A 26,157-nucleotide genomic window follows, 5' to 3' on the forward strand; every position below is an offset into this window, starting at 1 on the left:
GAGGGATGTCAGGCACAGTCATATTTTGGGATTCAGACGGCATCACATACTGTGCTACCATCATTTCAGCTATCACCTGCCTTGGATGCAGTGTGACACTATGATCAGTCACATTTCTGAGAATGACAGGAATCTTGTTTAAAGATCGAAGTGGAGTTTCTATCAAGGAATTTTCAACGAACACTCCACCAGGTAAGGAAACGGTTTCAGGGGATTCGACCACAAAAAGGGAACGTGGGAAATGTTTCTTCACTCTGACATCTCCAAAGACAGACACTTTTCTTCCTGGTGGAATGGTGACAGGATGGCGGCCATGCAACTTAACATGATTGGCGGAAATCTCTTCATGATGACTTAGGGCAACATGCTGGAACAGCAAGATACAGTCACTATTGATATTGGGCCTTTGTAAGAATTCTCTTCCATGCTTTTCTATGCCACCTTCATATAATCTGTCAAGGACATTGGTTCCAATCAATAGAGGAATCTGAGTGTTAAAATGGCAATTTGGCACAATGAGAACTAATGAAGAGACCTGTTCAGCTACGCCAGTGATGCTGCTGGGGAAGGAGATGAGGGCTTGGATATAACCCTGGTAAGGAACATGTTGACCACCTGCACCTTCTATCTGGAAAAGAGTCTGAATGGGCTGGATGGGGAGGAACGATAAGTGGTTCAAGTAGAATGTCTCTGAAATGGTTGTTACTTGGGAACCGGTGTCAAGGATTGATTCACATTCTATTCCTTCAATGGAGACAGATGCAGTGCAGCGTGGCCCTACAAGTTCACAGGGAAGGGATTGGCTATTTCGGTATCTTTGTCTGTATCTATTTTTTCTTGTCTGGGTTCCATTCATAATATCATTAATGGGTTTGGGACTCTTATGCTGGTACTTAGCTCCTGAACGTCCCGAAACAGGAGCTGCTACTAGTTTAAAGGCATGGAGGTGAAGGTATGCGTATTCCTGTGAGCTTCACGTTTTTGTCTCAGCTCGGTGTTCTTTTGATGGACAAGAACGGGGTTGGGGGCACTCACACAGTGGGCAGCAATGTGACCATCTCCACCACATTTAAAGCAGAACCATGGCTTGGGAAAACGAGGCGTGTAAATTCGAGGTGTGGAGGCATTCGCGACCATACAGCTGGTTTCAATCTGAGTTCTGTTTGGCTGTGGTTCTTCCTTGATGGACAGGGTTGCAATTTGTTTCTTTAACTCAGCTACCTCATCGTGGAGTTTCTGTGTGTCTTCATTTTTGTTTTCGGCTGGGGCTTCGATTCCATAAACAGTGTGGGCATGCACTGAAGCTTTTGAGCTCCCTAGATGTTTCTTCATCCTATCTAGTTTAGCTGAACGACGGCCTTCTTCTGTCCTAAGCTGATGAAGCAATTCAGGAAATGAGGGTGGGCTATTTTTTTTCTGTTCAAGCTGAAGACCTAAAATCAATGAGTGGTCCCAGCATCCTCTGCAGAACTGTCTTATTAAGTGTTTTTCTGAATCTACAAGTGAAGCTCCCCCTCTAGAGATGACTTTAGTGAGGAGGGTCTGAAGTCTGAATAAATAATCGGATGGCTTCTCTCCAGAATTCTGGTTTGCACTCAAGAATGCAGCAAAAAGCTCTTCTCCATCTTCTACGACTCCAAAGGCTGATTCGATGTGGTTTACGTACGCAACAGGGTTTGCATTGACACCAAGTGGTTTCACCATGTCAGAAGCTGGACCAACCAAACTCTCTAGAACCTTTCTGATTTTTTGTGAATCGGTGACATAGGTGTCACTTAGAAGCAGCTCAACTTGAGTTCTCCAAGCTTCATAATCTACTTCCCCATTTGGCTTTGGAAGCCTACCTGAGAAGGTTCGAATTTTACTTGGGCTACTGTATGGTTGTGTTGACTCATTCTTAATAACATGTTCTACTACTATGTTCTGGATACTCGGGGGACTAATGATGTCTCCTTCAAGGCTCATTGAATTACGCACGGATGAGTGTGTGGTTGGAGCACGGTGAATGTCAGATATAGATGGCCGTCTGTTACATTCCTGGGGCATGCTAGGCATGTGCTCAACATCAATGTTAGGCTGAGTGTCCTGCATAGGGCTGTGATCCGGTAAAGACATGTTGTCAGTTTTCTGTGATGCTGTAGACCGAATGCGTCTCAGTTCATTTTCTAAGATGGAGGCATAGCCTGACATGGCACTACCACCAATAGCGCTGAGTTCTTCGAGATATTGCTGGGCTAAGTCTTTGCCTATTTCCTCTTGACATATTTGTCTAATTGTTCTGACATTCCATAGAGTAGTTGGATCAACAGGGCTAGGTATAAGGCCAAGGGTATCTGGGGTTATCCTGGTGATTGACTTTTCACACTCAAATTCTATTAATACCCTACCATTAGGTTGGTTGGGCTCATCCGCAACTCTGATGCAGGATGAGATCTTCCCATGTTGTTCGAAGAAGCTTATTATCGTTTCGGCAGAGCTCATTTCATTGACACCTTCAACTAATAAGCAGTTTTGTCCATGGACTTTATACTGATTGCAAAGATCCATATTGACTGTGTTATTTTCAAAAATAAAAAAATATATAATCAAGTATTTTATAGAGAGGTGTGGTCAGTGGGGTAGTATATGGCCTGAAACGCTAATTAACCAATCTCCTGGCTGGCTCGCCAACTTTCTGTAACCTGCACGACAGGGGAATGGGCCTATGCTTGCGCAGGGACAGTTTACAGTCTAATGTCTAAGTTCAGTGGAGATTGGTGTAGGTTTTTTTCTAGACCAGATTCTAGTACTCACCCCAAAGACAACACACACACTCGTGGGTATAGTTTACAATAAAAAAAAACAATTTATTTCAACAGTTCAAAGTAAAGTTATTTCAATATCAATACTAAATTAGATGTGTTATATATATATATACATATTTTACTCTATTATACTTTTTAAAAGTTCTTCCTAATATTCTATTTATTGTCTATATCTATCTATATTCTATTTTATACCCTTCTAATATATTACTTATGCAGCCATATTCTACACTAACAAATTAAAGAAAATAATCCAAAATAAAGTATGAGTGCACTCAAAGAAATAATAAAGAAAAGAAAAGGGGGAATGATTCAGTCTTCCAATCTGTGCAAGGTGCAATGTCCAGATCCTACCACAATCACAGGGGCAAGTTAATGTAGAGGCGATGATGATGAATCCAAATCCAGGGCGATGATGGGGGCAATCCAAAGGGGGTATCCAAGGGTTCCAAACGGTGTAGCAAGGGGGGTTGTTCAGGGTACAAAAAAAAACAGTCTGCACAAAATTGTACAGATTCCTTATTAATTGCAATCTCTATCAAACAATTACAAACAAAATAAAAATACCCAAATCTAGAGTCAATTCTCAGAATTAAATCCTTTCCTACATATAACTAATATGCGGCTGAATGACAACAGCCTATTGCTGTAAGAACAGTTAAAAACAATGTCATCGCAGCCAGGCTGCGGCACTGTCAACGTGAATTCACGTCTAGCTGGCTGCTATGGGTTCCATGGATGCCATGTAGCCCGAGTTGGCTCGGTGGCTAGTGGCAACTGGAGCTTACAGTTTTTTTTAACAACAAGCATATTATTATATTAAAATGTCTAACATTCCTACATCAAATAAACCCTATGGACCGGGTGTCCTGACTGGTTTTAAAGCTCTGAATCATATGGGAACTGCTAAGGATCATAGATATACGTTTTAGCTGGGTTAGCTTAGCTTAGCAACCAATGGAAAATTGTCAGTCTTTAGATTTCAAGATTTTAAACTCTTATCTCACCAGGATTCCAGCAGCGTACAAAACACAAGAGAAAAGAGTCTTCCTTCTTCCTTCAACAGGAGATCATCTGTCTTTGGATAAAATCAAGATATCCTACGTAAATGACTATGATTACATGGAACACAGAAAGCTGTTTACTTTTTAGCTTTGGCTAGCGGCTCACCAATGAAGCTTCGTGGGAGGGATCTTTTTTTGTCGTAGTTCAAATGTCCTGTAGCTCAAATATCCGTAGTTCAAATATCAATAATTCAAGTATCCATAGTCAAAGTTGTCCGTATTTCTAAATATCCGTATTTCTCTTCTCTATTGTCGACGGTTGTTTCTATGGTTTAAACTCTGTAGCTAGTGTGCCTCCTAGAGGCTACTCGTGGAACTTACATACATCACAGGGTACATGTAATCATGTGGGTTACACAAGCAAACAGACACCTGCCCACCAAAGCGCCCGTACACCCATGGAAATGGCCAGAGCAGCCATGGGAACGAATCCACATCGATTTTGCAGAAAAAGGGAGACAGCAGTTTCTTTTGGTCAGTGATGCATACTCGCGCTGGCCAGAGGTCAAGCTGATGACCAGGACTACAGCTACAGCCCTAGTAGATGCAATGAGGGGCCTCTTTGCAGCGTGGGGACTCCCCCAAGTGGTCGTTTCAGATAATGGCCCACAGCTAGTGTCAAGGGAGTTTGAAACCTTCTTAGAACAAAATGGTGTCAAACACATCAAGTCCGCTCCTTACAATCCAGCTTCCAATGGACAGGCAGAAAGGTTGGTCCAGACTTTTAAACAGTCTTTAGAGAAGCAGAAGGAATATGGGTATCCAGTGCAACAGTGCATTGATAGTTTTTTGTTTAGTTATAGGAACACTCCATCAACAACCACAGGGAAAACCCCAGCGGAGCTCTTTCTGAAAAGACAGGTTCGAACCAGGTTGTCGCTGATAAAGCCAAAATTCTCAGCACAGATGCAAGAGAAACACATAAAGGTTACAGGAGTCCTAGAACCCTCCAGCCCAATCAGAAGGTGAAGGTTAGGAATTTTTGGGGAGAGGATGGGACGAAATGGAAACCAGGGGTGATAGAGCGAGCTCTAGGGCCAGTGACTTACTTAGTCAAGGTAGAGGGGCAAACCCTCAAGAAACACATTGACCAGTTGATCACAGATAAGACCACAGACAACACAAGAGACCCAGAATTTGACATTGCAGAACATGTGTTTGTCAGGGCTCCAGAAACAGAGGCGGTACCCAGTGGTGAACTGGAAAGAGATGAAGCATCTGCCGCTACTGAAGCACCACGCACCAGACCACAGCGAAACAAGCGAGCACCTGATAGGTTAACTTTATAATCTGCTTAGGAGAAACATTGATTGTAAACAACTGTTCATTGAGTGTTGACTGTAATAGGAAAAAGAATGTCACTGCTGTGGGTGGAAAACGGGTTTTATTTTTTGGTTGTTGTGTCAGATGAAAATATGAGAGGTTTAAAGTTTCTGGGGAGGAATGTGGTGTATTGATAAATGTTCTATCATTCACTGTTGATACGGAACTACTTATTGTTTACATGTTGTGGACCGGATGTAACCCCACCCAGAAAGGATATAAATATTAGGTGCAAAAGCGCAAAAACCCACAACTGCGCGCTCCAATGCCTTTTACAGTCAGGTGGACATGTACAGCCGAGAGATATAAATAAAAGCTCATTTTACATAAAGTCATCTCCGGGTACTTTGTCAATAAGAACGCAACAGTTTCATTTTATTTTGGTTTCTTCCGTGAAACTTGCATCTCTCGGCAATAAAATTGGTTTTCGGGATGTAGTGCTTTTCTAGCATTCCCACCAGTACTTCATATGTTTTACCCGATGGCTTATCTGGCACGCACAAATCCATCAGCAAGCTATGCGCCCTTTTTCCTACCACCGTAAGAAATACCGCTTTGGTTTTCTCATCTCGAGTGTCCAATCCAGTTGCTGCGAAGTACTGCTCTAACCGCTGGCGATAACTATCAAAACTTTCCTCACTTCCCTCGAAGTGGAAATCTTCTGGCTTACCGAATGCCATCTTCTGTTCGACGGTCTTTTCACTCACCGAACGGCTCTCTCTGGTTGTTCGTCGTTGACTTCTGCCTCGCTGGAGCTGCTTGACATGCTAACTCTGTGACTTCCAACTTATACATCCCATCCTCGTCGCCAAACTGTCGTGTATGAAACACTAATAATGTTCTAAGCTGTTTAAGCAGATAACTGGAATGTGCACACGGCAGACTTATGACAGTAACGTAGCATATTTATTATTACACTGTAACAACCTAGCTATCCAGAGTAGAGCGGAGTACCAAGAGAACGCCCTGGTGGCGATTCTGCCTTATATACTATTCAGGAACAACCAATAGATGACCTCCACCTTATTCAGTACCAATCACATTGATCTGTGTATATTCAAAACTAATAAAAACACACTGGTTAATATTCTGTGTTGGGAACACCACACCAAGACAGAACAAAAACACTGACAACCAGATTTCACGACATGTTGGAGATCATTAACGGACAGGATCGCACAAGCAATGTTAAGATATTCATTGGGAGTGATGAAGTGAAGAAGGACAGGATTAGGAACGAGTATATTAGAGGGACAGTTCAGGTTGGACGGTTTAGAGACAAAGTAAGGGAGACAAGATTGAGATGGTTTTAAAATTGGTACTCTCAATCTAAATGGGGCAAGAGATGTCAGTAAAGGAGCCATTTTGTATGAGCTGATAAAGTTAAAAGGTGTTGATGTCATGTTTGTACAAGAAACACACACTGACAGTGTAAATGAATGTGAATGGAGGGCAAAATGGGATGGAGAAGTTGTTATGATTCATAAGAGCTCAACAAGTGGCCATTCTCTTCTCTAAGTGGTTCTTACCTGCATCCTGTGAAATAGAACAAGTGGTAGAGGGCATGTTCATGGTGGTTAGCCAAGTTTGCGTGTTATACTGTGATTTTTGTTAACATTATGCTCCTAATATAGGGCATGACAGAGTTCAGTTTTTAAAAACGTTAAATAACAGTCTAAATAATTGTAACTCTGCTGATTATTTATACTTGGGAGGAGATTTTAATTGCACCCAAAATGACAGTTTAGACAGGAATCATATTGAGCCTCATTGTTCCTCGCATCGTGTACTGAGTGAGTTAATTCAAACACATGACTTAGGAGATATATGGAGAAGATTTCATGGCAATAACAGACAATATACATGGACTTATACTAGGGATAATATCATTTCTTTGGCTAGGTTATATAGATTTTACTGTTTTTAAACATCAGTTCAATGTTTTGAAAATGTGTAAGATTGAACCTGTAGGTTTCACTGATCATTCCCTGGTTATTTCTGATGGTTTAATTGTAAACATAAAACCAAAGAGTGTGTACTGGCATTTTAACACTGCTTTAACTTGTGATCTTACTTTCAAGGATGTTTTTAGAGTCTTTTGGAATCATTTTAGAACATGAAAACAAGACTTCACATCACTGGGACAGTGGTGGGAGTAGGGATGCCCCCCGAAACCCGGTTCTAAACGGGAACCGGTTCTAAATTAGTAAAAAACCGGAGCATTTTTAAGATCCGACGTTTTCGGTTCTACTATCGGTAGTCGGTAGGTACTCGAGAAATCATGGAGTGAGATTTATATTGTGGCAATTGTGTTTTTCGAGGAATTTAAACGTCGCGAACATAATCTTGTTTGCCGTTTTCTCCATCTCTCTGTCTCTCTCTCTTACTGCGCGAGGGGTGGGGCTGTGCTGTGCTCCACACACTCGCTGACACACGCGCTGACAGCTCTGCTCAAGTGCTCATCATGGCGGAGAGAACTAAACGTTCAAAAGTTTGGGTATATTTTTCAAAAGTCGATGACAACAACGCTCATTGCCACAAGTGCAACAAATCATTTGCCAGTAAGGGTGGCAATACAAGCAATCTGTCGAAACATCTTTTGTCGAAACATGGTATTAATCTGCGGAAATGCGGAGTTTTCCACTGCTTTGCTCGTAGTGTTCCATCCACGTCCACTGCAGGTAAGCCGTATGAGCCGTAGATACGGAGTTAGCTAGGCTAATAACGAATTATTACGAATAGGCCAATAAATAAAATATAATTGCTTAGCTAATTGTTTAGCTACAAATATATAAGCCATAGATACGGAGTTAGCTAGGCTAATAACGAATTATTACGAATAGGCCAATAAATAAAATATAATTGCTTAGCTAATTGTTCAGCTACAAATATATAAGCCATAGATACGGAGTTAGCTAGGCTAATAGCCGGGGACACTATAAGTCAGGAGATCACGACTCCTGCCGGAGAAGGCAGATATGTTGATTTTTCTGCAGAAGAACTGTTAGGATAATGTTCTAGGTTCTTGTTTGTTTGAAATTCCGTTAGCCTTTTGCTGTAAAAATTTATTTTTAATATATATTTTTTTTCTTTATCTTTATCTACTTTTATTTTTTATCTTATTTGTTGTTGTTGAATGTTGATTATAAAGTCTATAATTCAGACGCATTTAAAACATTGCTGCTGCTGTTGCTGCTGAATAAATAATATTTGTTTATATTTATATAAAGTTATATAATAGAATAATAAAGCAATGTCGATTCTGTTCTTAATTGTCTTTTTTTCTTGCATAATAATCAAAAAGAACCTATAAGAGTATCGATAAAGTACCGAACCAATAAGCAGTACCGATAAGAGTAGTAGTATCGATAAAATCCTAACGATACCCATCCCTAGGTGGGAGTATGATAAAGTAGAGATAAAGCAGCTCTGTCAACAGTACACTCTCAATGTTACTAGGGACATTACAAAGTCTATTAGAGATCTGGAGATAGAAATAGTGGAACTTCAAAGATCAGTAGAATCCACAGGAAATCAAGGACATATTGAGGTCCTAAAACAGAAAAAAACCAAACCTATTCTTGCAGATCTACTGGGCACGAAGTCTCAAGGCACTTTAGATCAAGATTTCTGAGTATGAATCAGATGGACGCACCATGTAAATTCGTCTTTGGTCTTGACAAGAAGAATGGTCAGAGCAGGTTTATTCATGCACTTCACTCTGACACTGGGAGGGAGTTAACAGAGCCGAAAGAAATACGACGACAAGCAGTGGAGTGTTATTCAAAGCTGTGAATGTGAGGAGAATGAGGAGATGTTTGCCTCTTTTGCTGAGGGCTTGCCAAAGATCTCCAAAGAAGACTGTGCTCATCTGAAAGAACCGCTGGTCTTGTCAGAACTGCATGCAGCTTTGCAGGGCATGGACGGAGGCAAAGTGCCTGGCATTGATGGTCTTCCAGTGGAATTTCATAAAATTTTCTGGAATTAAATTGGAAAAGATTTGTTGTCTGTGTTGAATTAAGGTTTTAATAAATGTTGTTGTCTTTAAGCTGCAGAAGAGCAGTAATAACTTTACTGTCAAAGAAAGGAGACCTTCATGACATTAACAACTGGTGCCCAGTTTCACTCCTGTGCTCTGATTACAAGCTCCTGTCCAAAGCTCTGGCCCATAGACTGAAAGAAGTGATGGGCCAAGTCATTTATCAGGATCAAATGTACTGTGTGCAGGGTAGGTCTATCTCAGATAATGTGTTTTTAATCAATATGTTTTGGGGGTCTCCATTTCATTGGGTTTTGATATTGGTCTCATTTCATTGGACCAAGAGAAGGCATTTGACAGGGGTGAACACCTCTACCTCTGGAAGACTATGGAGTGTTTTCGCTTCAGCCCATGTTTTATTGCCATGATCAAGGTTTTTTACCAGAATATTGAGAGTGTACTGAAGATAAATGGAGGTTTGCGTGCCTCTTTTAAAGTAAACAGAGGCATTCATCAGGGCTGCTCTCTCTCTCTCTCAACAATGTTATATTTTTTTTCTATTGAACCATTGTTGTACAAAATCAGGAATTGTATTGAAGGATTGTCTTTACCAAACTGTGATACAAAACTGGTTTTGTCAGCTTATGCAGATGATGTAGTAGTCCTCGTCAGAAATCAAGCAGATGTTGACAATCTATATAAGGTTGTTAATGATTTTGGTATGATTTCAGCTGCAAAGATTAATTGGGAAAAATGTGAAGCCATAGCAGCTGGAAATTGGAATGGTTGTTTTCTGCGCCTGTCAGGGAATTTCCCATGGAAAAGAGATGGGTTTAAATATCTGCAAGTCTTCCTTGGAAATGAGTTAATGGTAAAAAAAAAAATGGGAGGGTGTGCTAGAAAAAATTGAAGGAGACTGAAAATATGGAGATGGACATTGCCTCAGATGTCCTTTAGAGGCAGGGTGCTGATAGCTAAAAATTTAGTAGCCTCTGCAGTGTGGCATAGGTTGGTTTGCATAGAAACACCTGCTGGGTTTATCAAAAAACTTCAAGTGTTCTTAATGGATTTTTTTTGGGGGGGGTGGGGGACAGAATACATTGAGCACCCCAAACTGTGCTTTTCTTGCCCAAAGAAGAGGGAGGTCAGGGTCTGGTGCAATTGACAAGTAGAGTGGTGGCTTTCAGGTTACAATTTGTGCAAAAATATCCTACAAGGTCTGTTGATATTGTGTGGATAGGAGTAGCAAGTGCTATTCTGAGGAGAACTAATGGTTTGGTGTCTTAATACAGGTTTGTTTCTGATGGATTCTAATTCTGATGGATAAATTAATCTAAACTACCTGTTTTCTATCAAGGAGTTTTCAAAACATGGAAAAGAAAGGAACCTACTCTTTCTCTGTACTGCTTATTGGAGGAACTTCTCATTCATAGAGCCAGGTTGGACATACAGGAATGTTCAACACTAGACCTCACTCTAACACTGGGCAACACTGGGACTGTAACATTAAAAGACGTAGTGGTTGTAGCTGGACCTGGTCTGATGGACACAAAGGTTGTGGCTTCTCATCTGAGGCAGAAGTGTATTCACAACACTAGGAAGATACTAACTCATTGGGGTGACAGACTGACTGACGCTGAGTGGGAACTGTTGCAGAACTACTGTGCAAAGGTAAAAACTCCTGATCAGGAGGATCCTTTTCCAGATTTGGAACTTTCTCCTAGAATGAGTGATTGTGCTGGACATTTTTTAACTGTTAAGAATACTGATAATCTGGATTTATATTCAGTAAAAGGCAAAGAAGTTTACAAATATTGCGTCGAAGTGTTAAACAAATGCACACTAAATGGGAAGACTGACACAATGTGGAGGAAGAAAATAACTGTTAATGATAAATATTAATGATAAATGTTCATGTTAAACCTGTATGGAGAGTATTGTACAATACACCCTTGAAAAAAGAACAGGTGACATTCAGTGGAGAATCCAACATGGGGCTATTGCTGTGAGTGCTTTTCTGTCTGTGATTAATCCTACAGTGTCCAATACATGTCTGTTTTGTGGAATGACGCAAAATAAAAATTTTCACTGTTTTTATGGAATGCAGTGGACTTAAAGATTTGTTTGATGTATTGGGGATTTTGTTCCAGTGTTTTGATGAAAGGTGGTGGAAAACAGCATTTATTTTCAGGGCAGTTTACAGAAGAGTGAATATGACAAAGTGGACACATCTAAACTTCATAATAGGAGAAGCAAAAATGTCCGTATACATCAGCAGAAGGAATAAAACAGAAGGAAGGGTAGGACAGGATGTGATCCCTTTGTTTGTTTCCTTGGTAAGATCCAGAGCATGGATTGAGTTCAGGTTTTATAAAGCGATGATGAATTTGGATGTTTTCATTCAACAGTGGTACTACAGTGATGTGATTTGTTCTGTGGTGGATGATGAGTTGTTTTAATAATGTTTTTGGATGAAATTTGTGAAATCAAGTGACGGATGGGTAGTAAGTGATGTCTATACATTCTTTTTGGAAATTATCTCTGAATAATCATGGAAGTCATTTAATTTTTTATGATCACTATGTGACCTATTTTTTAAATGAAATGGAATTTTAAAATTCAAAATCTCTCTCTGAGTGGATGGGGGGGTGACTGAGTGAGCAGTGTGTGAGCGTGTGATGTGATCTCTACAGAATGAGTGACTTTCAGGTTTTTTTTTATCTTTGTCTTTCTTTGTAAATGTTGAAACTAGTGTGTATTGTAGAGTTTGCTTATTTGGTGTGTATATTAAAGGGAGATTTTAGGGAGGTTGTGTGTGTTTGTAGTCGGCCAGAGTTTGCTGGTCGGTGAGCTAGTCACCAGTATGGATCTGACCTAACTGACCAGGAAGCACAGCATAAAGATCATGTCATCTTTCCCTTGTTCAGGGGACGATTGCTCTCTGACCGTGGGGCAGGTTGCAGGTTACAGCAGTATTAATTCTGCTGCTCGGATGAACAATGCAGAGGTCATATTTGTAGACAGCGTTGAAAAGGTGAACTTGGTGGTGGAGAACAGGATCATGGTGAACAATACGTTCATATCTGTTCTACCTCTCGCCACACCAGCTAAAAAAGTGACTTTATCAAATGTTCCTCCCTTCATTAGAGATGAAGTATTGAAATGGGAGTTATCTCGATGTGGAAGAATGGTCTCCAAAATTAGGAAAGTCTTCTCAGGTTGTAAGTCTCCTCAGTTACAACATGTCGGGTCACACAGAAGGCAGCTACACATGATCCTGAACAACAGGCGTGAGGAGCTGAACTTAACCTTCAAACTGAGAGTAGATGACTTTGATTATATAATTTTTGTAACATCCAACAATATGAGATGTTTCAATTATGGTAGAGAGGGACATCCCAGAGCATGTCCAGAGAAAAAACTACATCAGGACAGACTGATTCTTACAACACACCTGCTGGAAGAGGGGAAACTGAGCAACAGAACCAGAATGAGTCAGGGACAATAACACAAGACGATCAGGAAAGTGTGGAGGGACAGGTGGGGAAAGGCAAAGTACAGCAAGACAGTCAGGTTAGTGAGGGAGGGCAGGAGGAGACAGGTGAAGTACAAAAAGACAGTCAGGTGGGTGAGGAAGGACAGGAGGAGGAAGGTGAGGGACAGGAGGCTGCAAAAGAAAAGGTAGACTGTGTAAGTGAATGTGCTGCAGAGAATGTTGTGTTGAGAGGAAGTGAAGGTGAGATGAAAGATGAGGTGTTAAGAGTGACACATCTGAAAAGGAAGCGAAGAAAGGGATAGCGAGTAAGACTAGAGAAAAGAGAGCAGCAAAACAGAGAGACACAGAGTCTGGCTCCAGTATGGAGGAGGACTCTGCTGTTGATAGGGAGAGTGAATCTTCTGACTGTGAAGTGGCTGGTAGCCATAAAACCAAAAGAGCTTACAGTGTTGGTAAAATCAAACTGTTCTTACAGAAAACTAAGAAATTGAAGGGAGTAAAAATTGAGACTTACTTCTCTGACCAGGGCCGGTTCTGGAGCAACGGGAGCAACCGCACCGGGCCCAGGTCTGGAGGGGTGCCCAGAAAAAACAAAAAACCTTTCTGCGCTGATTCTGCTGTAAGTGCAGTGATTGTTAATTGTGTGTCTCAGTAGTGCAAAGATGCCCTGTATGTTGCTCCTCCTGGCAGTTTCCCTATTGGCTGATAACGATTTATTTTCAAAAATGTATCAAAAGTTGTGTCGTCATCCCCCTCCCCCATGAGTTAGTATAGCCTATGGTGAAGACGTGAAATTCGGTTCTACTAACCAAAAAAATGTCTGGAAACAAATCTGGCTGTAAGAACAGAAAATTACAGAAATGTAAGGTAGAAAATACAAAAAAGAGGCAGAAAATGCAAATAAGGTATACGGTGCTTGGCTTAACTTTCGGGCAGCAGAACACTTGGAGGATACTGTGGATAGCAATGAAGCTAGCACATCCACCACATGTGATAACTCAGCAGCAGAGGATACCGGAGTGGACAGCGACCCTGGCGCTTGTGCTAGCACCTCCACCGCTATCGAGAATTCAAACAACCACCGAGAATCTGTCGAGGAAGAGGGAAGTCACGAAAGTGATGGGGAGCGTGAGTTTGACTTATTTGATCCTGCACAGTGGCCAGACAGAATGCATGATGATGACATCAGAACGGACATAGTCAGAAATAAACCACTGCAGGTGACCGATTTTGATTTCCCTAAAATGGATGGCCGTCGTTTCACACCAGCTAATTACACCAGGACAGTCGGTGCCCTAAAAGTACCTCGGCCATGTTTAGTCTACTCAAAGTCTGCCAATGCTGTCTTCTGTTTCTGTTGTAAGTTGTTTGGAACTGACAAAGGGATCTTCACTACTGGTTTTTCAAACTGGGTCAAGTTATCAACGAGACTGATTAAACACGAGAATTATCGTTCTCATCCTGAGAATTTTTCAAAGTGGAAAACTCTGGAATTCGATTTGGCTACTGGTACAACGATTGACAGCTGAATGGAATTGTAAGAAACACCTCAGGTGTTTCTTACAATTCTTACAAGTGCAGAGCGCTCTTTCAGCAAATTGAAACTGATCAAGACATATTTGAGATCAACGATGTCCCAAGAAAGACTGTCTGCATTGGCTGTGTTGTCCATCGAGAACCGTGTGGCAAGACAGGTGGATTACAATGATACAACTGCAACATTTGCAGCGGTCAAGACACGACGCGTAAAGTTTTAAGGTAAGATAATGAGGAGGACTTTACAATAGCCCGCTGTGGCATGGATGCTTGTAATTGTGTCCTGTGGTTGATATTACACTGCTCAAAAAAATAAAGGGAACCTCTAGTGGTGAGGGCACTAGCACAATGAAAAACTAACCAAACATCGGCCAGAAAAGATGAGGACAGGCAAATGGTCTGTGGCCACCACCTGCAAATCCATTCCTTCTATAGGGGTTGTCTTGCAAATTGTCTAATTTCCACCTGGTGGAAATTAGACAATTTACCAACAGGTGAAATTGATTCACAAATCAGTGTTGCTTCCTACCTGGACAGGTTGATATCTCAAAAGTGTGATTGACTTGGAGCTACATTGCATTGCTTATGTGTTCCCTTTATTTTTTTGAGCAGTGTATTTTGAATTGGTTGTTTCTTCTGGTAGCCTGTGCTCACCCCACACACAGCTGTGTGGTGTATGCGTGCGTGCGTGCGTAGGCCTAGGCTTTATTGGTGATGGTGGTTGTCAGGGTCGTGCATGTCTGTGTTTTTTTGGGGGGGGGGGGTCGCGGTGAGCGACGGTTTCTCCCCGGCCCAGAATAGCATAGGACCGGCCCTGTCTCTGACAAAGAGCCGTTCACTAACTCTACAAGGCTAAAGATGAGCAGTAAAGGGAGAGGAGGTTTCACTGACCAGGAGGTGTATAGACTAAAGAGAATTGTTCAGAGACTTAGACAAGAGTTAAATAATGGGGATGATGAATAAGACCTTACACCCTGAATGTAAGTCAGCATTGTTGTTATGTTTGCTTTTAATATTTCTTGCAATGAGTCACTTTAACATCAGTAAGCTGAACATAAACAGGAAAAGAGATGCAGCAAAAAGGTCTCTGCTGTACAAGCTGATGAAACTCAAATGAACTGATGTGATCTTTGTGGAGACTCAGTGACAGTTTTAATGAGTCTGACTGGAAGAGGGAATGGGGTAGAGAGGTGGTGCTGAGTCACAAGAGCACAACCAGTGGGGGAGTGGGCATTCTCCTCTCAAAGAACTTTGCACCAGTGTCTTTCGAGGTAGAGCAGGTGGTGAAGGGCAGACGGATGGTAGTGAGGGTAACATCTGAATATTTTAATACAGGTTTTTATGAACATGTATGCGCCTACTATAGGACCTGACAGAGTACACGTTTTACAAGTTCTAAGCACCGTTTTAAGTGAAGTTAATTTTGAGGATTTTTTAAAAATTATTTTTAGGAGGAGATTTTAACTGTACTGAAAATGGTTTTATTGACAGAAATCAATTAGAACCTCATAGTGCATCACAGCATGCACTGACACAACTACTGGAAACATGGGATTTAGTAGATGTGTGGCGAAGGATAAATGGTGATAAGAAACTATATACGTGGGCTCACACAAGGGAGAATTTAATATCTCTGGTCAGGTTAGACCGGTTTTATTGTTTTAAACATAATTTTAACATGTTTAAAAGGTGCAGAATATTACCTGTTGGTTTTACTGATCAGTATATGGTCACCTGTAACTTTTTAATCACTAATTTAAAGCCTAAAGGTGCATATTGGCATTTTAACATAGCTTTATTATGTGGTGCTAATTCTAAGGTATTTAAAAAGAATTTGGAGAGGTTTAAAGAGCAGAAAAGAAGATTTTATATCTTTGAGACAGTGGTGGGATTGTGGGAAAGTAGATATAAAACAGCTCTGTCAGCAGTACACTCTCAATGTCACATGGGACATTGTCAGATCTATGGGAGATCTAGAGACTGAAATTGTGGAACTGCTGAATTTAGCAGAATCCACCGGAAATAGAGATCATATTGAAGATCTCAAGTCTAAAAGATCTGCTCTTTCAAAACTACTAGGCACTAAGGCTCAGGGGGTGCTGGTCTGGTCATGTTTTCAGAGTGCAGCACTGATGGATGCACTATCCAAGTTTTTCTTTGGCTTGGAGAAGAAGAACGGGCAAAGCAAGTTTATTCATGCGCTGCACTCTGCTACAGGACAGGAACTCAGTGTCTTTCTACTCTGAGCTTTACAGCAGTGAGTATACAGAAGATAAAGAACTGTTTGGATACTTCTGTGAAAACTGCCAAAGTCCTTGAAGAAACTAATGCTGAGCTGGGAGAACCACTGGTTCTGCAAGAGCTTTTCACAGCCCTGTAGGGCATGGAAGGGGGAAAGGCCCCTGGCATGGATGGGATCCAAGTGGTGTTTTATAAATAGTTCTGGAGGGAGGTGGGTAAATATTTTTTAATGGTTTTTTAAAGCCATGTTGCTACCACTTAAGCTGCAGGAAAGCGGTAATAACTCTCTTACCGAAGAAAGGGGATCTACAGAAGATTAAAAACTGGTGTCCTGGTCTTTTCTCTGTACAGATTATAAACTCATGTCCAAAGCACTGGCAAACAGACTGAGAGGTGTGATGGACTCAGTAATTCACCAAGTTCAGACATACTGTGTGCCTGGTAGGTCCATTCTGGACAATGTGTCCTTAATTCGAAATCTCTAGTTCTTTGGGCTTTGATACTGTTTTCGTTTCTCTAGACCAGGAAAAAGCTTTTGACCAGGTTGAACACCTTTACCTCGAAGACTTTAGAGAATTTTGGTCTCAACCCAGGCCTTATAGCTATGATCAAGGTTTTGTACTAAGACATTGAGAGTGTACTGAAAATGAATGGTGGTCTAAATGCCCCTTTTAAAGTGCGTATGGGGGATGAGATAGGGCTGTTCACTCTCAGGGATCTTGTATTCATTGTCTATTGAACCCATGTTATGTAAAGTAAGGAGTAGTATTGAAGGTCTGTTTTTAAAGGATTTTAACAAAAGACATATTTAATCAGCTTATGCAGATGATATCATTATTTTTGTCAAGAACCTGGAAGAGATCAAAAAACCCGAGGGGAATTGTTAAAGATTTTGGAACCATATCAGCTACAAAGGCCAATTGGGAAAAGAGTGAAGCACTGGCAGTGGGGAGTTGGAGGAGGGGTCTACCCACCCTACAAGGGGTGTTGACATGGAAGAAGGATGGTTTCAAATATCTTGGAGTGTACCTTGGCAATGAGACCACAGTCCAGAAGAACTGGGTGAATATGGCAGAGACAGTAGAAGGAAGGTTAAATAAATGGAAATAGCTGAAGCCACAAATGTCCTTTAGAGGCAGGGCACTAGTAATTAACAACTTGATAGCTTCTGCTCTGCAGTATAGGTTGGCCTGCATCAAGCCACCTAAAGGCCTAACACAAAAAAATACAAGCCATCTTAGTGGATTTTTTCTGGGGCAAGTTACATTGGGTGCCCCAGAGTGTGTTGTTCTTACCAAAAGAGGAGGGGAGACAAGGTCTAATACACACAGAAAGCAGAATAGCTACTTTCAGATTACAGTTTGTCCAGAGATATCTTACAGGTCTAGACAATGTTGTTTGGAGAGATTTGACAAGCAGCATCTTGAGGAGGACAGTTGGTCTGGGTTTAGATACTGCATTGTTTTTAATGTATTTAAGTTTTTTTAAAAAAAACTATGAATTACTCCCTTTTTGTCAAGCACTTTTTAAGACATGGAATTTATTTAAATGGAAGACAGGAGCCTACAAGCTCTTTGCACTGGCTGGAAGAGCCTCTCATTAATGGGGCCAGAATGGATGTTCAAGACAGCACAACACCAGGTCTCACCAGCATGCTATGCACTACTGGAGTGGTCACTCTGAGGAGAATAGTGGATGTAGCTGGTCCTGGACTGACCGACACCCAGGCTGTGGCTTCTCTTCTCGGGCAGAGATCTATTCGACAGCTCAAGAACATTTTAAATATGTGGATTGAGAGACTGACGAAGGAGGAGTTAATGATGCTGCAGGAGTACAGGGGAATGTTTTTAGATGGTTTGGTGAGAGGCGGTTTAAGACTGTCTTCATTTTGGGAGTTGGCTACAAAAAATCTGACGCCTCTAAATGGCAACTATCTGGTAGTAGTGGAGGCCAAACTTTCAATCTACAGTAGTAGGAAGAATTGAGTGGAGAACAGGACAGGGCGGGAAGTACTTCCTGTTTTCATGTCATTGGTGAAAGCCAGAGTCTGGGTTGATTTTAGATTCTTTAAAGGAATGAGTAACATGGGTGATTTTATGATGCAGTATGTTCTGTGGCAGGTGATGACTTAATATGTAACACTTCTTTTAAGTGATGAAATTGTGTTTTTAACCATACTGTACAGAACTATTTTTGACATGGAAAAAAAATGTTTGGATTTTTATAAGATTTCTTAATAAAGGTTTAAAAACTTTCTCTTTCTCTCTCTTTCTCTTCTCCCTCTTTCCCTCTCTCGTTCTCTCTCTCCATACTCACAGATATTGTCACGGCGCTGTAGCGTGAGCTGGTCAGTCAGGCCTGGTATTCTCAGGTCCTTTCGTGCTCTCAGACCATCCAACTCATACTTCACGATGGACTGCTGCTCCGCCAGCGTCAGGAATACCTGCATGTTGTCTGACACACACACACACACACACACACACACACACACACACACACAGTAAAATTACTAATTACATAATATGTGTGTTGCCTGATGGTCTACTTAGCATGGGATAATTTGCATTTAAGTCTTCTGGTTTGTCATAGAAAAAACATGCAAAATTGGAAAATGTTTTATTTAACATTTATTACATGGATTTTGAGACAATGGGCCTCTGGGCACAGATCCCCCCCCACACACACACACACACCCTAGCACAGCTATCCATCCATCAACCCATCCATTATCTGAACCGCTTATCCTGCTCTCAGGGTTGCGGGGATGCTGGACCCTATCCAAGCAGTCATTGGGCGGCAGGTGGGGAGACGCCCTGGACTGGCCGCCAGTCCATCACAGGGCCAACATACCTAGGGACAATTTATTATGGCTGATTTACCTGACCTACATGTCTTTGGACTGTGGGAGGAAACCGCAGCCCCCGGAGGAAACCCACGCAGACACGGGGAGAACATGCAAACTCCACACAGAGGACGACCTGGGACGACCCACCAAGGTTGAACTACCCCGGGGCTGAAACACAGGGCCTTCTTGCTGCACCACCACTGCACCACCGTGCCATGCTAGCACTATACTCAGTTAAAACCAACAGCTTATTAACTAAATTAACCTCATGCAACCACAAACATGAGCTCAGTTAGAGCCACCTTAAACAAATGACTGAGTCCTTCAACTCTGCTGTGATAAATGAAAAATGTATAGTAGTGTCTTCATGCAGAGGGCACATGCCCCCTGACCCCATGGACCACGGGCACATGCCCCCTGACCCCATGTGGCCACGGGGCATGTGCCCGGTAGGCCTGTTGGTCATGTCTGCATGATGTGTAAGATCAGAATGACACAGAGAGAATGTACAGTGTGGTAAAAGACCAAAACCAAGGTTTCATCAATAAACAGATCAGATTTGTATGCATACATAGAAACACACATCAATCCTCACACACCTGATGTTTTGAATGATGTGCTACTTGAGCGCACAAAAAAGTGGAAGTTGACAAAGATAACTGATTTAGATTTGTTGTAAGAGTGTTTTGAGTGTTCCTGTTTGTGCACGTGTGTACGTCAGAGCCTGCATGAGGTGGCCTCTGCTTTATCTTGTGTGTGTGTGTGTGTGTGTGTGTGTGTGTGTGTGTGTGTGTGTGTGTGTGTGTATTCAGGGCTCCATGAAATTTTAAATATGTGGACTGAGAGATTGACGGAGGAGGAGGAGGAGGAGGTTATGATGCTGCAGGAGTACCATGGTGGAGTGGACACTCCTGATGGAAATGACCCATTTCTGGAGCTGAGCTTTTTTTCCAAATCTGGGTGGATTCTCAGGACCCTGATTAAATGTGATGGATTGTAAATATGTGGACTTGTATACAGTTAAAGGAAAAACTGTGTATAATTGTTGTGTAAATGCACTGAACAAATGTAAACAGGGTGGGGGAGTTCACACAATGTGGAGACAAAAATTGGATGTGGGCGGTGGGATGAACCAGTATGGAGGGTTTTGTATAAACCACCTCTGAAGAAAAGCACGGGTGATTTACAGTGGAGGAGTCTACATGGTGTCATTGCAGTGAGTAGTTTTATCTTAGTGATCAACCCCAGTTTCAAGTAAATGTCCATTTTGTGGAGAAGTAGAGGCTGTTTCATTGTTTTTACAGATGCAGAAGACTCTGCAGCCTTTTTAATGCACTGAAGAATGGTTTTAGATGTGCATGTGTGTGTGTGTGTGTGTGTGTGTGTGTGTGTGTGTGTGTGTGTGTGTGTGTGTGCGTGTGTGCATGTATGGGTGTGTGCATGTGTGTGCATATGTGTGTGCATGTGTGTGCATGTGTGTGTGCACGTGTGTATGTGTGTTCATGTGTGTGCATGAGTGTGTGTGCGCACGTGTGTGGGCTGGTGTGCATATGTGTGTGTGCATGTGTGCATGTGTGTACGTGTGTGTGCATGGGTGTGCGTGTCCATATGTGTGTGTGTGTGTGTGTGTGTGTGTGTGTGTGTGTGTGTGTGTGTGTTCATGGCTCCATGACCTCACCAGAATCTTTGAAGTTGTCCCGATCATGGTAGGAGAAGGCAGCCATGTCTCCGTTGCAGTAAGCCTTACACAGCCCCAGCTCCTCTGTGGCACGGAGCAACGTGCAGCGAGGTGCGGAGATCACTATGATGTCCCCATCAGCATCCTCACCAGGGTGGGCCAGTAATGCAGCTCCTGGGCAGGGAACGTGGAGTAGAGAGAAGACTGAAACATCTGTTTCTGGTCACCACAGGACTGATGATGAGGAAGGTAAGTAAAGGACAATCAGCTGAACAGGGGATGAAGGAACAGGAGAGCAAGGGAGAGGAAAATCGGAGTGAGAGGGAGCTGCATATTTTAATCTTTGATACTCACATTTTAAGCTTTTTGTTAAATAAGTGATTTCAACAGGTTGATCATGTTCCACCAGTGGCATTAATTTGCCTTGGAATCATTTTACTGAGTTTGAATGACATGCAAAGGGATGACATGCAAAAAGTGATGCAGTGTTCACAGAGATCTACCACAATTTCATTTATTTATTAAATTCATTGCATTTATGTGATTTGTGATTATTTGTGAGATTATTGTGATTTTAACAGCTATATTGTGGTTCTTTTTTGTACGGTTGTTTGTTTTGATTGTCGAGTCTGGTGCAGAGGATTTGTATCCTGTGCCAGAACATTTTTCATTAAATTTCATTAAATATGTTTCTCCTGCTGACCACATTTAACAGAATCAGGACAAGGAGTAAGGGCACCAATGGGGGGGGGGGGGTTGATACAATAGGGTCTACGTATGTACTGAAAGAGTATGACTTCACATGATCCTTTTTGAATACAACCAACATTTTCAACAGAAAAAAAAGACTCCCAAAGTGCTGTGACTACTACTATGACTACACCCAATCTAACATTCACATATCATAATTCAGTGCTCAGATAATGCTGTCAACCACATTGGGGAATTCCCCCCCACCCCCCCAGTAGGGGCACAGAGAGGGATACAACAAGTAAAAAGGCTGAAATGAAGATACATTGCTTGAGACCAAGTGACAGTGACACTTGTCTACTTGTCAGTGAAGGTCGAATCTGGCTGCTTACCTCCATCTTTCTCAGTGGACTCAATAAGCTTGATGATCCACTTTTTAGTCTCTGGTGTGACCTGTTCTCCCAGCTGAACCATCACCAGTGGCTCCACCTGCTCCAACATGCAGCACGGGCAGCTGACCGTGGTCCAGCCCGACTTGATAGCAGTACTACTCTGTCCCACCTGGAGCTCTTCGGCAGAAGTCGTCGTCCTTTGGTCCAAGCCATCACTGCTGTCATACTCACCACCGCCAACCACTGAAGTCATGCTGAGACCCTGAAACCAGAAGTCACAACTCATAGGGAGAGTTTTAAACCGTGTTGTGACTGCAGTCCATCCAAAACTCCCTGACGCCTTTATCTTCACCACCACCATCATCATCTTCATCCTCATCATCATCCTCCGGGTCATGGCAGCTTAACAGCTAGAGATAGAACTCAACTCATTAAAATGTTAAGTAAAGGTTTACTCTCTCAGCACCCTAGATGACAATATGAATGAGCCAACACCCCAACATGTGTGGTGGTTGTGCCTTACTAAATAAAGCAGCATCATGTTCAGACAACAAGGCTTTTACTGTCTGATGTTACATGATCCTCGACCCCTTTTTCTAAACTAAACCTGGTGCACCTCTTTACAAGCCCAGTCAAAGTCATGACTTTATAAAAAGTAAAACAATATCGTTCTATCATATATTGCCTTTGTAAATGTTTCAATAAAATCATGTGTAACATCAATATAACGTTTGGGCTCAGACGGATGACATGATCATACATTAAGGAGAAGGTCATTTTTTTTCCAGTTTCAATCATGAAGATGTTTAATTTGATGATTATAAATCTCTGTCTGTATGATTGTGTTTGCTAATGATGGTGAGATTCACAACAACGACGCAAACTGAAGTAATGACAGCATAAGCAGCAGCAAAGAACACAAACAGAATACATGTCATTCGTCATTCTACCATGACTCCCCCTACACACACACACACACGCACGCACGCACACACAGATAGATATACTGTGGTGACCCACATCTATATAACTAGAGACATTCACCTAACAGGACGGCGTACCTTTAAGGGAAGAGGCGAGGGGTCAGATAATGCACTTCCGCTTCCAGTTCACACTAGAGTGTCGTTGTCGAATGTATGACATGCTAAGTTGGAGCTAGTAAACTACCTCGACTACGTCTACTCTCACGTCTCCTGTCTCGTTGTTTTCTAACTCCACATTGGTGACCCCGACGTGATCGAACTACTAATACGAGTATGTCTGACAACGAAGACGCCGGTGCTAACAACATGGCTATTGCTAACGCTAGCATTTATGCCGCTACTGTGAAGCTACCCGACTTTTGGCAGCATAATCCACGGCCGTGGTTTCAACATGTGGAAGCCCAGTTCCAGCTGAGAGGGATAACGCAGGATGCAACGCAGTACTTCCACGTAGTGGCGGCATTAGACGCATCGACAACGGCGCGAGCAATGACACTGTTGGAAGCTCCGCCAGCTGCTGGCAAGTACGATGCTATAAAGACATTCCTCCTGAAACTATTTGAACTGTCGGAGCTGGAGAAGGCAGACCGTTTACTGTCCCTGAATGGCCTCGGCGACGGCAAACCGACTGAGTTAATGGGAAAAATGCTGTCTGTGCTGGGATCGGCTGATCCGGCCTTTCTTTTCACACACATTTTTCTGAGGCAGCTCCCCGCACCTGTACGCACAGCACTGGCCAGTTCTCCTCTCGCCGCCTCCAAGGACTACCGTTCTCTGGCTGCTGAAGCAGACAGGGTTTTCCTGGCCAACCGGCAACAGTTTGTGCATGCCCTGCTACCCCACAAGACCGCCCCACCACCACCTGTGTACGACTATATGGACACCGCGGCTGCGGTGACAGCCCGCCGCCAACCTGACGACGGGCTCTGTTATTACCATGCCAGGTTTGGGGCAAAAGCAAAACAGTGTCGCAAACCCTGCAGTTACAGGGTTCAGGGAAACGCCAAGGCCGGCGCTCGTTAACGGCTATGGGCGCCGGCCGTGACTGCACGCTGTTGTTCATCAGAGACTCCTTGTCGGGCCGGCGGCTGCTGGTTCCCTCTGGCGCTCAACGCAGCATACTACCAGCACAAGCTGTGGACACGATGACCGACAGTCACGGCCCCCAGATGGACGCCGCCAACGGCACGTCCATTCGGACGTACGGTATCAGACATGTGGACGTGTGTTTTGGCGGCCGACGTTTCGGCTGGGACTTTGTGATGGCTGCTGTATCCACCCCGCTCCTAGGTGCGGATTTCCTCTGTGCTTTCAACCTGCTGGTGGATGTTAAAAACTGTCGCGTGATTGATGCCGTCTCTTTTGCGTCATACCCCTGCACGCTTGGGGGGGGGGGGGGCTGGAGCGCTGTGCCTCGCTAAACACACTCTCCACCGGGGATCCATACCAACGCCTGCTCGCAAATTTCTCCGAGCTCACCACACCCACCTTCTCCTCGGTGGTGGCCAAGCACGGCGTGGAACATCATATCACCACAGTGAGCCCCCCAGTTTACGCCCGGGCCCGACGCCTCGACTCGGCCAAGCTCGCAATAGCCAGGGAGGAGTTTTCGACTATGGAGCGCCTCGGCATTGTCCGCCGTTCTGACAGCCCGTGGACTTCCCCTCTTCACATGGTTACTAAGGCCGACGGGGGTTGGCGCCCGTGCGGGGACTACCGTCACCTAAACAATGCCACGACCCCCGACCGGTACCCCATACCGCACATACAAGATTTCTCTACCCACCTGGCGGGCGCTGCCATCTATTCCAAAATCGACTTATTGCGGGGGTATCACCAAGTGCCGGTCCACTCACTGGATGTCCCAAAAACGGCTGTCATCACACCCTTTGGGCTCTTTGAGTTCTTACGTATGCCTTTCGGCCTTAAAGGGGCGGCGCAGACGTTTCAGCGCCTTATGGATTCTGTGCTCCGCGACATGCCATTTTTGTTTGTGTACTTAGACGACATCCTCGTGGCCAGCGCGTCGGCGGAGGAACACATGACGCACCTCAGACAGCTGTTCGACAAGCTCAGCGAATGTAACGGGGGCAGTCCTATGGTGTTCTATGCTGGTCAGCCTGCTGCACGCCCGTCACTCTCATCGTTAGCTCTGCGTTGTGTTCTAGTTGGGTGGGGCCCCAGGTGTTGTTGGGGGGGGCCCTCAGTCTCTCATCATCATCATCATCATCATCATGATCAAGGAAGGAGGGGGGACACACAGGACTCTATTTGGCCCACCTTGCCATTTATTTTGGTTTCAAACCCTTCGACAAACGTCCAGTCCTCCAGCTGGAGTGGTGTTTCTTACGGACGCGGGGGTCGAAGCTCAACCACTGCCCGGACTTCACTCATGTGCGTTAGAAGGAGAAACCGTCCACGGGACTCCGATATAAGAAAGGATAAACAAGTATTTTATCCCACAGCTTGCAGTATCTTCTTACAGGGATACTCAAGGTTACGTTCTCCTCAACCAGCAAAACTGTGCTACGGTAAGAAACACGCGTGGCTCGGCTCGATCGCTGCTTGAGACTCCTCCCACAAAACAAAAATGGCCTCTCCCGCGTTCCCTCTTCCGTGTACCCACAAGACCTCTCTCTTAAAGCGACAGTACAAGTATATAACGGTCGTTATAAAACATACATAAAAGTAAATAATGACATAAAATAAAATGTAGTAAACACAAATAAAAGCACACAGACAGGATTTGGTGATATTTCATACTCAAACAAAATAAAATAAAAACATTCATTTTAACCTGGTTACATTCACCCCTCCTGAAATTCACCAACATCCTGACAGCAGGATAAAAAGAGAAAGAGGAAAGGAAAAGCCCATCACTGACTACTGGCACAAGTGAAAAGAAGGACCTAGTCCTCCAGTCAACTTAGGAGCTACCTCGGTTACGAGGTCCAGAAAATAATGAGGTTGATCAAGTCTCAGAATTCCCTTAGATCAATGTGATGCCTGATACGCCACACCATGCACTTGGCCCAAATCAACCCTGTCTGATAGACACCTAATAACTCACATTAAACTAGTTTGAATGACTCCAACCTCCATCAAAGTTCAAACCCTCACACTCCG

General features: G+C 43.1%; 1 protein-coding gene across 1 annotated transcript in view; it reads right to left on the reverse strand.

The window, feature by feature from the left end:
- ano10b (anoctamin 10b) overlaps positions 1–26,157 on the reverse strand; it is a 67,628-nt gene that overhangs the window by 25,209 nt on the left and 16,262 nt on the right. Inside the window, exons 2-4 of the mRNA XM_056282132.1 lie at positions 22,049–22,310; positions 20,967–21,140; positions 18,760–18,897 (exon numbers count right to left, since the gene is read on the reverse strand). Coding sequence (XP_056138107.1) covers positions 18,760–18,897; positions 20,967–21,140; positions 22,049–22,301 — 565 coding nt within the window. The 5' untranslated portion in view covers positions 22,302–22,310. The remainder of the gene's footprint in view (positions 1–18,759; positions 18,898–20,966; positions 21,141–22,048; positions 22,311–26,157) is intronic.

Source organism: Lampris incognitus, chromosome 6 (genome assembly GCF_029633865.1).
Source record: "Lampris incognitus isolate fLamInc1 chromosome 6, fLamInc1.hap2, whole genome shotgun sequence".
NCBI lineage: Eukaryota > Metazoa > Chordata > Actinopteri > Lampriformes > Lampridae > Lampris > Lampris incognitus.